The sequence below is a fragment of the Eurytemora carolleeae genome, unplaced genomic scaffold, assembly GCF_000591075.1.
Source record: "Eurytemora carolleeae unplaced genomic scaffold, Eaff_2.0 scaffold1662, whole genome shotgun sequence".
Taxonomy (NCBI): Eukaryota; Metazoa; Arthropoda; class Copepoda; order Calanoida; family Temoridae; genus Eurytemora; species Eurytemora carolleeae.
The window spans coordinates 22745-35320 of record NW_019397570.1 but is presented as its reverse complement, the minus strand read 5'-3'; the positions used below and the strand labels follow the sequence as shown (position 1 = coordinate 35320).

General features: G+C 34.0%; 1 protein-coding gene across 1 annotated transcript in view; it reads right to left on the bottom strand.

Moving 5' to 3' along the window:
* Nucleotides 1-2086: 2086 nt before the first annotated feature.
* Nucleotides 2087-12576, bottom strand: part of LOC111714974 (protein Fe65 homolog) — a gene marked incomplete in the record, with an annotated part of 27703 nt that continues 17213 nt past the window's right edge. The window contains 4 exon segments of the mRNA XM_023490200.1: nucleotides 2087-2318; nucleotides 3189-3299; nucleotides 7420-7536; nucleotides 10153-10294. Of these exon segments, the coding sequence (XP_023345968.1) occupies nucleotides 2091-2318; nucleotides 3189-3299; nucleotides 7420-7536; nucleotides 10153-10294 (598 nt within the window).

Here is a 12576-nt window from a genome sequence, read left to right as displayed (position 1 = left end):
AACACTTTGGCTTAATTCTGAGATTGGTTTGTGAATAATATTTAATTCATGAGATTACATCTTACTTTAACAAATTTATTATTTCCTCTAAGACACGCAAAGACATCGAATGCTAAATCGAATTATAAAATTAAAGCGGGACCAGCTGGCTGCCAAGTGCTACCACGTTTTACTGTCAAAGCATCACTTTTAATTGGATCACTAAATAAATCGACTTATCCATATCAATTTGTAAAAAGCATGTGGTAAAAAGTCTTCATTTCTCTTTTTTAGACCAGCAAAGACGATCTGGCGTGGGGCTTAAAATAAACTGCGCAGTGTTAGCGTCATTCAGCGCTTTTGTCCAAGTGCTGCAAAATTTGTAATAAGAAATTTATGAAAGGAATGTGTCAAGTTCGTGAAAAATTAATCTAAATTTAATTCGGCATCTTTTGGTATATTGATTCCCATTTGATGTTTCATAAATAGAAATCTATCAAACAAAAAACAGCGGATTTAAACAGAGATTTCCTTAAACAAGATTAAATCACTAGAATGTTTGAGTATTTAGAGAATAAAACTAAGGGATACATTCATTTGTTATAAGTTTACATAGATGGCACTTTATCTACACTAGATCTAACTGTTATTTGGTCGTGAAGTGTTATTCTATCTTGTGGAAGATGTGTCGCTAATCTTCTTTTTCTGCTCAGCTGCTGATCCAAGATATAAAAACTGGATTAGAGGGTTCACATTATTCTAAAGGGATTCTAACGTGCAAGTGAATTTTACTTGCGCGCAATTGCGATGCCTGTAATTTCCACGCAATTCCGCTCAATACAAGAACAGTTGCGTGCAATTCCGCACAGTTGCGCGAAATTCCACGCAACGGAATTCCGATTGGAAACCCTACTCCTCTGACCCGCTGCTGGATTCCTCGATGGGGGATTGGTCTGTCTCTGAGAAGAACGGGAGAATATTTGGTTTGGAGTCCATGAGCCCGAAAAGTGAGTGGAGGGCTGGGGTTGATATTGACTTCTTGAGTAGTTCTGTTCCTGGAAGCCTGGGGGCCCTGGAGGGGCAGGGAGTTAAGGGAACATACCTGAAAATCAATATCCATGTAAGAATCAAATATTTTGAAAAATCATTCCACAATCATTAGAGGTCATTAGAGGTCATTAGAGGTCATTAAAATTCAATTTGATTTTTTTTTAGGAATTTCGATCACTAATTAGGCGTGCACCCAAAAAATTGGAAGATTTGAACCAAAAATGAAGGCAGGGCCCCCCCCCCCCCTACATCAAATGTGCCAACTCCACCATCCCCTTTAAGTAATAAAAAATTTACTTTTTAAAAAGACCGTCGTACTTTTCCCTCCATGCAAAAAAGGGTAGTCCCGATTAACAACGGTACCCTTTAAACATTTATCTGATCAATATTGTGGAAGATGTTGTCGTTTTTCTAGATTTAAAATTGTTAAATTCTGATAATTCCTACATGTTTTCCTGCAGTATAGTGTAAAGAAACCACAATTTAAAAAATCAGTTTTTCAAAATTATAGACATTGCTTTCTAATTATCTTCATGAGACAAAGCTTTTAAAGGAACTGTTGTAAATCGGACATTGCCAACATTGCATGGGAAGGGTCACTTGAAATATCGTTTTTAGTTCCTTTAAGAGATAATCATTATTATTATTATAATTAACAAAAAACAAACAATAAAAATTAAATGGAAGAAAATAATGAATTATTGAAGTAGCGTGTATTTTAGCGCTAAGTTCTAATACTTGGATATAATCCAGGACGATCCACTCCAAACCCAGTTTATTTGAAGTACCGTACCGACTTTTAAGCAGCTAGAGCAATTTATACAGTGCACGTATATTCTAGCTATATGAGGCAAAACGGCACAGTTCACCAAATGAATTATTCCCTCCTCGTGAAATGCATGTGTAGAACCAGAAAACTGTGAAATAGGAAGACGACATTAAAACAATAATGAAGTGCACCTAAGATGTGATTACAAAACAAATAGCTTTACAGTAAGTTATTAAATCAATTATTGCGTGAAATGGGTCTGCTTACACTGCACAAGGGCTACGTCTCATATTCATTGGACTACACAAAGTCTTAACTTGAGTCTCAAAGTCGACTTCCTATTCCAGAGTTTTTTGGTTATCAATGTACCTATTGTGTTTCTTGTTGGAGTGCTCTGATCAGGTCGGATTGGTCTGGCGTCTAAACATTTCTGATATCTGAGTTTACATGCAGCTTCTATAGTCTTGCACAGTGGTCCAGCAGTTGGTTCACAGTGGAACACGTGACAGATAAACGTGTCCTAAACATTTTAAAATCATATTTTTTTGATTGATAAAAGAAGAATTTTTAATTTCTTACATACACATTTGACATATTCAAACATAATCAAAATTGTTGTTAAAATAGAGTGAGAAAACTGTGGAATAATCCTATAAAATAGAGTGAGAAAACTGTGGAATAATCCTATAAAATAGAGTGAGAAAACTGTGGAATAATCCTATAAAATAGAGTGAGAAAACTGTGGAATAATCCTATAAAATAGAGTGAGAAAACTGTGGAATAATCCTATAAAATAGAGTGAGAAAACTGTGGAATAATCCTATAAAATTAAAGCAACATTTAAGTGTATTTCATGTTGTAAGTTATTAAATCACATTGTTGTGTCTCATCTTATTGAACATAATTCGAGTCTGAAAATCGTCTTCCTATTCCAGAGTTTTCTTCCTCTCACTTTTTAGTTATAATGAAGAAGAAATGTAAAATTATTTGTTTGGTTTATTTAAGCAGTTGATGTTTATCTACCTCTGAACTGTTAGTTTTTGAAAAAAGATAAAAAATAATTTGTTGTTTTTTGATTAATTTGACAAGAGCTGGGAATTATTGTAATTGTGGATATCGAGATCAATTCATGATCTTGATCTTTTGCAAATCTGCAGATTAATTTAATCTCTATTCTATATCCTGCAGGTTAGTTGTACCCTGGATGAATAACTGAAATGAATAGATTATAGCAATCAAGCATACGTCTCAGTTCAAACATGATTGGGTCATATGGAAATATTAATAAGTTTTTCGAGATTTGAGCCGGCGCTCAATGGGAACAGGTTATTGGCGGTTCAGTGACGTGGTTCAAATTCTTTAAATTCTGCCTCTGTTAATGTTTGTGTACCTGAGCTGTATGCATGATGAACGCAGCCTGCTGGACATTTGTGCCAATACCCAGGAAGGAGAGAAATCTAACTCGACATTCAATAGGTTCAACCCCGTCAACAAAAGAAACCTAAAACAAAAACAATTATGAATTAATTTCAATACAAATAGGAGAAGTTTACAAAGACTTCATTTCAGAGAATTGGAACAAAACACTTGTCTTAATTGTCTTATTTCATAGCAACCTGATATATTAAACTTTTAACAATTTGATCTAGTAGAATAGCAAGAGGTCTACGACATCGGGTAAAGCAGATATTAAATCATAAACATAAAAAAATTAGTGTTTAATTTCTGTTAATTAAAAAAATTGGATGTTCCCGACTTCAGATGCACAAAAAGAAAGAGAGAATTCTGATAGCATGGGAAATCTTTTGGTAGCCAGTAAATATCCATTATACCCTTGCTCCAATATTGTACACTTGCTCCATTATTATACCCGTGATCCATTATTATACCCTTGCTCCATTATTATGCCCTTGCTCCAATTTATTCCCTTACTAAAATATTATACCCTTGCTCCAATATTGTACACTTGCTCCATTATTATACCCGTGATCCATTATTATACCCTTGCTCCATTATTATACCCTTGCTACAATATTATACCCTTGCTACAATATTATACCCTTGCTACAAAATATATCCTTAAGCTCCAATATTATACACTTGCTCCAACATATATCCTTGCTCCAATTGTACACCCTTGCTTCATTATTATACCCTTGTTCCAATATATATCCTTGTACTAATATACAGTCTTACTCCATTATTATACCCTTGCTCCAATATTATACCCTTGCTCAATTATCATGCAATTGTTCCATTATTATACCTTGTTCCAATATATATCCTTGCTCCAATATACACTCTTGCTCCATTATTATACCCTTGCTCCAACATATATCCTTGCTCCAATTTTACATTCTTTCTCCATTATAATACCCTTGTTCCAATATATATCCTTGCTCAATTATGCACCATTGCTCTATTGTTATACCCTTGCTCCAATATGCACCATTGCTCCAATTTGCATCATTGCTCCCTTATCATACATACCCTTGCTACAATATGCACCATTTCTCCATTATTATACCCTTGCTCCAATATGCACCATTTCTCCATTATTATATCCTTGCTCTAATATGCACCATTGCTCTATTATTATACCCTTGCCTCAATATTAAAGTCTTCTCCCTTTCATGCATTTAATTGTTTTCTATAGAAAGGTTTAAAGGAATTATATAAATCCAACAGAACTATCTGCCCAGTTGAACACCAATCCAACAGAACTATCTGCCCAGTTGAACACCAATCCAACAGAACTATCTGCCCAGTTGAACACCAATCCAACAGAACTATCTGCCCAGTTGAACACCAATCCAACAGAACTATCTGCCCAGTTGAACACCAATCCAACAGAACTNATATTAGCAGTCCCGCCCCTCCCCCCCGCTCTCACAAAATTATACATTGCTCAGAATTATCTAAGCTTATTCTTTTAACCCTAAATTTAAAGTATATAATTAAAAGTATTATTTACGGCCGTGAGGAACTTTTCATTAAAAAATTATAATTTTTTTACTTTTTAACCAACTCTTTTCTATAAAACTTTTGTCTTTGATGTAATTGTCCGTTACTAAGAACGGAACGGGGGATGGAAACGTTCTTAATTAAGAACAGAACAAGAGGGATGCAACCGTTCTTCAAATAAGAACGCCAAGAACGGAACGGAATGGGAATACCGTTCTTCTACTCAGAACGGAACGGAACGAGAACGGAAGGATAAAAAAAGAGGAACGTGAACGGAACGATTTAGCTGAAGGCCCTCGTTCTAGAACGGAACGGAACGATTTCAAAAAAGTCGGTACGTGCCCAGCCCTAATCCCAAGTTTCCAAACCTGAACCGAGAACTTCGACTTATCAACCCCCTCCCCCTTCCCATTCCCTCCCAAAAATAACTTAATTTAGAATTTAGATCTCTGACAAAGGAGAGGGCCCTGAAAACCCCCCAGCCCCAAGGAGAGCTCCGAAAAAATCCCAAGACTGATGCGATAGATCCAAGAGGAAAAGTAAACTTGGTTTCTACCTCCCAGAGAAAAAGAAAAACAAGATCTCAATCTCTTGCTTCATCTCCTATTCCTCAGGTGGATGGAGATGATAGACACTTAAGCATCGAATCTGAACCTGATCCTAGCCTTGAACCTGAACCTTTTCATGAACNAACCTGAACCTGAACCTGAACCGGAAACTGTGTTTGACCCCGAGCATGAAACAGCGAATTTTAAAAACTTCAATTTATCATTCCGCCTTTGTTGAGAATCTTAAAACTTCAAAACATATAATATGCTATAATTTTCTGAAATAATTAAAACCCGATATGATTTTTAAATGTATTTACTATTTATAGCAAATAATAAATATTTAGATCTTTAAAATTTAGAACCCAACATAACTTTAATTTGAGAAATTTGGTTTATTTTTTAAACCAAAACAAAAATCTAAAAAAGCTGACTTTTTTCTTCAAACTTCTGATTGGTTGGAGCTTTAGAGATATCCAAAAGGAATTAACTCAATTAGATGGAACACAGAAGATAAAGATTAGTTTGTTTTCTGAAAATATTTCCTTCAGGATTAGGATCAGTTTTGTTTATAACAGATCTAAGATCCGGATCCGAATTATTTTTAACAGATTTAGAAATAGGATTAGTTATATTCATGGCAGATCTAGGATCCGGATCAGTTTTTTTGTAACAGATATATGATCCGGATCAGTTATACTTAAAACAGATCTAGAATCCGGATCAGTTATATTTATAACAATATATATGCTCCGGATCCGTTTTGTTTAGAAGTGATCTAGGATCCGGTTCAGTTTTAATTATAACAGATCTAGAATCCGGGTCAGTTAACTTACAACAGATCTTGTATCCGGATCTTTATTAAAGTTGAATAAATTCATTCCAAAGTTCTGCAGACTGCTTGAAATAAGATTTTATGATTTATGTATAATCTCTAGTTCTCAACCTCAAGATATAAAATTTATGCATCCTTAGAGAATTAGAATAATTGCATGCATAGACGCAGCCAGGATCTAACACCATTTCTCAGATTTAAATCCAATTTTAATAATTCTAAACCTTGTAGAGATTTAAAGCGTAATTTCAAGTGACCCTCCATGCAAAGATGACAGTACTTGATTCACAAAAGCGTTGTCAATAATCAAGTATGAGTTAAAACCTTTCAATCAAACTAGTAAAATCAATTCAAATAAAATTAAAACCTGGAAAACCTGATACTCAACATTATCTTCCACATTATTATTCAGATAAAGCTTTCAAGGGTACTCTTGTTAATCAGACATTGTCATCTTTGAACGAAGATTTACATGAAATTACGCTCACAGTCCCTTTAAACCTAGTTTACCAGGCAGTAACCAGCCTGTGGTTGAGTCCATTTCCTCGCTAATTTACTTAATTAATCTGGTGGTTTGGTTTGCTTTAGAATTAGTAGATGTTTTCAGAGGACAGGGTTCATCAATCTGGGGGAACACGTAGGGATGGGGATAGTTTTTATTTTGTATCGATTTTACAAATTCAATGTTCGATGACATTTAAAGAGAGTGACCGGCTTTGTAAGGTAGTTGAACTGAGTATGCAGCCTTATGGAAAACTTCTTTCGGATTCATTTGAGACATATTAAACTTTTTAAAGATCTGTAAATCCTGAGTGTGAGCACAAATTCGACGTCTAGTCTAGTCTAGGGCCTGTAATTAGTTCCCAGGATATTGGCAAACCTTAGCCAGTCCCTCCAATACTTTGGTTTACAAATTCAAATCTTTCCTTAAAGGAGATGTAAACATAATTATAATTCACCCCCTTTCCAACACTCTAACTACTCTTACAAATGTTTACAAATTCAAAAATAGAATTTTGTTTAAATAAAAAAAACTTTCCTGAATCGGTATGTATAAGTGACCCGTCATTGTTAGATTCACTACAGAACCCTTGAAAGTTTGTCAAATCAAATATGAATTAACTATCCATGTTATATATTTGCGTCAGAAAGACGACATTTTTTAGATAAAGGTTTCAAGAGTGCAGTGGTAAATCGGGTATTGCCATGTGTCCATGGAGGGTCACTTAAACCTACCCGTTTAGTCCTGTTAAAATTAAAGTTTTGCTGTCTACCTGAACTGTACTCGGCGCTACTGCAACTGCAGCTGTTCTCCACTGTTCTCTAGGTACGGTTTCTGTCAGCTCTTGTATAGCAGCGTTAATTGTATTCATCCCACCTGGCTGTGTAACCTTAACATATATAATTTAATTGTATCCCACCAGGCTGTGTTACCTTAACATATATTATACTAGCTTGAGGACCCAGCGGTTACTCACTTCTCATAATTACTCACGCCGTTTACCCGCGCTTGGTAGCAAACTACGATTTTGTCTGTTTTTCCACTCAACTTGGAATCTCAAAGCCTAAAAGTTAAGATAATTCCAATGGTTCTCCCGAGTTCCCCAATTAAAATTTGAGACAAATCCGTCAATTTAAAAATATGAAACCTTTAATGGGTCATGTCAAGTAAGGTCCGGCCGATTGGTTCATCCGTCTTGACCTTTTAAAGAAATACAAACAAACTTATCAAGTAAAGATTAAAGAGTGAGAGACTCTCGAGAGGAAGATGAAAAAGAAACGAGGACAAAAAGTTTTGAGGGTAATTTATCCACTGGATATATTTGGAGGGGGAACTCGAACCTAAACTAGATTATCTTCAGATTCCTTTAAATCAATTTTAAACTAGATTCAGATTGAATTTCCATTGAATGAATTTAATATTTAGTGGGATTTAAACCATGTTTGTGAAAGACAGGGAGGTCGAAAATATATTAATTTGGAAGTAAAATTCGGATTAGTTTGGTTCACATCCTTGTATGCAGAGGCGTATACAGGGGGGACCTGTGATTAGAAGGTTGCAAGCTATCAAGCAAAAATCTATGAGAAATTTCCCTATTACTTCTTGAAAACCAAAGCTAAATGTTATACAGTGCTAAAATGTATATGTAAAGGGCTATAGAAACATATAAGTGAGTTAGAGCGGTAAATACAAAGCCAAAGACACTTCAACGTCGACCCTGTCTTAAAAATTGATGAGACTTTTTATAAACAGAATGAATCTATGTGGAGGGCATTCAAGGATCAAAGGTGCTAAGACCCCCCTCCATGACAAAAACCTGTATACGCCCCTGATAGTATATAAAGCTTCGTTGTTAGAATGTTACACTTATAGTGGGTCCTATAAATGCATCATCAACAGAATGTTAAATATAGTAGCAAGCTAATTTTAGTGACACAGAGTCCTTTTTCCTAGAATATTAATATTACTATTAAAATTACTATCAAATGTTCCGTTATTTTATTGTCCCGGCGCAGACTGACCGGAATCATAACTTTCGGAGACCCCATCAAATGTTCAGTTTCATTTGCATAGATAAAAAAGTTTTGCCAATTTTGGCGCGTGTTTTGTTATGTACAATGAGAAGCAGAAAACTGAGGAATAGGAAGACGACATTAAAGGAAGGATTAAGTGTATTTGATCTGATACAAATCAAATATTTTTACTTATTACTTATAAAATCACGTTTAAAGTGAAATGGTCCTGCTTTGCTCTATAAACAATTGCTGTGTCTCATGTTCATTGGACAATAGAGTCTAAATGTCGTCTTCCTATTCGAGAACTGTCTGTTTCTTCCTGTAAATTTTACAAACTGCAGCTGTAAAGAACTTTAAGATCTATGAGAATGAGAATTATTGGCAGTAGTTGGCACTAAGCCTGATGCGGAGAAAAAGTATCGATAAAAACAAAATTACTTGGGCCGCAGAAATAAGAATATATCAAGTTATAAAAGTAAGACAAGAAGTTCTAGAAAACTAATCAGAATAAAAAGGTTTTTGTATAAATCAGCTGATCTTCTTATTTAATAATTAACTTTCCTTGCATTATAACCTCGGACCTGTCCAATTTACAACGGTACACCATTGAAATCTTGTTCTGATCAATTACGTAGAAAAATGACGTTTGAAATAATCACTTTTTAAAATTAAAAACATTGATATCAAGTTCATCCTTGATAAGGGTACCTTAGTGAATTGGGCTAGAGCATTGACAACTTTGAATTGAGAGTTGGTTGAAATTAGGCTTCCCTTTAAAAGTCTATCTACTGAGCTGAAATCTTTAGAATGAGATATCCATAAACCCAATTACTTAATCTGAGTATCCAATGGACACACTTTTGATTTTCTTCTTAAACTGCTCTTTCTTGGATATAGAAGAGAAAAATCAAAAACCGGTTTTTTTAAATCAGAGAGTTCCTCCCATTTCTGTATTTAATCTTAAATGGTACGCAAAATTTCAAATTTATCGGCTTCGTATACGCGACTCTGATTGGTTGAATTTTATACACTTTTCAGGATACAAGTATAACATTAGATTAGTCTCTATATTGAGAAAAAGAGAGGATCACGCATTAATCTCGATATCCACAATTCTAAAGTTTTCAGCTCAGGTAAAACTTTACAAGACAAAATATAATTACAGAAGATGCTAAGCTGTTTCTGATAGTTATATAATGAGTATATTTTTTTGAAATTTTTTCTTACATGAAAAATATAATTTTTGTCGACACCCCGTGATGTGATCCCTATATCTTGCGACCTGATGGTGTAAAACTTTGAAATTTAAAACTTAGAATGTTTGATCTAACAGAAATCATAGTTTGAATCGACAGTCTACGATATCGGGTTGCAAAGATATAGGGATTAGAAAACCAGAGTTTTTGACAAAGACCTAATTCCTTTGCAACGGGCTTTAGGCATTGCATTTTGTTTTTAATCATATTTTAAAGTTAAAAAGAAAGGTTTACCTGCAAACTACCCAGGTACCAGGCCTTCAATATTTTCCTTGGTTCCTCCATAGGTGTTGGGAAGGTTTCCTGAGGTTCAGGGCGGGCCAGCTTTTTTCCAGATTCAACTGCTAGACTAGTGGGTCGGGGGGCTGTCCGGTCTCTGCAAAATTTGAAGTAAAATCCCTGCTCTTCTAACTAAAAGTATCGGATCTAGTTGCCAAATATACTTAATTAATTTTGACATGATTAGTTGATTGAAAAAGTTTAACTAAACAGATCTGAAAACTTCAGAAATGTATACCAGATCATGCTAAACCTCTGTATCCACTGTGGAGACTTTAGATGCTCTTCTTTTATATATCCCTGCTGGATTGCGACCAATGAAAGTTCCTTATTAAAAGTGCGCGCATAATTTCAAAATCTCTCGGTTTCTATTGGTTGTTTGGACTCTCCAATCGACACTCTGATAAGTTTAATTTTAAGTTTAATTTTCAGAATACAAACTTATGATTAAATTAATCTTGAAATTAATTAAAAGAGGGGATAAGGCATTGATCTTGATATCTACAGTTTTAAATGTTTCCGCTCAGATTAAATATATGACAAAAAGTAGTTAAATAAGGTATGCGTCAGACTTGAGTACCCTCTTGGCCACACTAGAGAAGTAGTTCAACTATTTCATTCTTTATAAATTTCCACCTCAATTGTCAACAAAAATACTATCTTCTGTCTATTGCAGGTCAAAGTGAAGTAAAAAACATATAAGATTGAAATCATCTTATTTGTTTTTAATCATAACTCCTCTTTTTGAAGAGCTTTTGGGAAAAAGTTGCAAAATATGTATTCCAATAATTTGATTCTCTCCAACTTGTGAATAACATGAAAGATAGAGGACGAGGTCCCAAAGTCGTATCCGTAATATGGCATAATTTGACCTAGGTTTCTGTCTAATGGAGTGTTTTTAATACATTATGACAACTTCCTTAAAGGCACTTTAAAGGAAAAATGAAAGGGGGTATAGGCTAAAACCTGAAAATCTCAGGAGTTGATTGAGACATATAATTGTTAATTGTTCTATCTGATGTTCCTGTCTCGAGAAATTGACATAAAACTGTGTCAAAATTATACCAAAACGTATATATATAAGATTTTGTATAAGATTCGTAGAATTAAATACATCATATTCAACAAATACTCAACCAAAACAACGATATCCCAGAGGAGCCTGAGAAACTCAAGTTTGCTCCTATTATTATTTGAATTTAATAATTTTTCAATTCTAATAGATATAACTGCCTGAGTCCTCAGGCACACTGCCTGAATGACTGCTTTTGCCTGTAACAAACTAAATCTTTGTTTTGACCCACTTTCACTTAGCTTTTTGGAAAGCCTATGACATAAGGAAATGGATTGCACAAGTTTTGCGAAAAAAAAATTGCAAATTTTTTGCAAACAACCTGTCAAAGGAAATTTGCACATTATTAGTTTTTCTTGTTTAAAAATCAGGTTATTTAAAATTTTACAAAATTTTTTGCATATTTGAAATGGCATGGTCAAGGGCTTTTCAAAAATGTATGATTTGTCATTTTTTGGACAAATTTTTTTTTGCAAACATTTTTACTATAAAACTGGATTTTGCGATAAAAAATTCAATTTTTGCAAATTTGCAAATTTTTTTGCAGATTATAAAAGTAGAGCACAAGAGCTTTCTAATGATGTATCATTTGTCATATTTGGACATAAAACATGGGATTTAGAGGGGGGGGGGGGCAAATTGACCCCCCCCCCCCAGCGTATCCTGGTTTTCAAGTACCCCAGCAGGGATAGGGTTAAAACTTTTTATTTTTAATCAACCTCATTTATCCTTAAGTTGTTTAATATTTCGTAGATAATAAAATATTTAATTTCCTAAACTCAAAGTTAAATACAATCTTATTTATAATAAACAAAATTAAACTTAATTAAATTTGTTTAGATCTAGAATATAATTTAAGATTTAACTGAACTTATTTGAATAATGATTAAAGATGAAACAAAACATCTTTTCATGTTTTTTAAGGAATTGTTTTTACTTATTATGTTTAAAAATTACAAGTCGACAGTAGATTTATCATTTTTATTGAAAAGTTGTACTATGTAAAGTCTTCTTTACCAATAGTACTTCAGAAAATAAAATAAAATGTTGGATTATCTCAAAACTCAAGTCATAAAAATATTTCATCAGTTTTTATGACTTTCTCATAATTCATGATTCAGACTTCTATCCAAACCCTTATTTCTTTCTTATTCTATTTGTATAGAAATAAACACATAGGCCTAAACTTATTAAAGGATCAGGGATCAACCCAAACATAACTTATCAGCCCATGTGTGGTTTTAGCAATGCAATAATAAATAAATTAAGCAAAGTAATATTGAGGTAAACCCTTAACACCCCCCCCC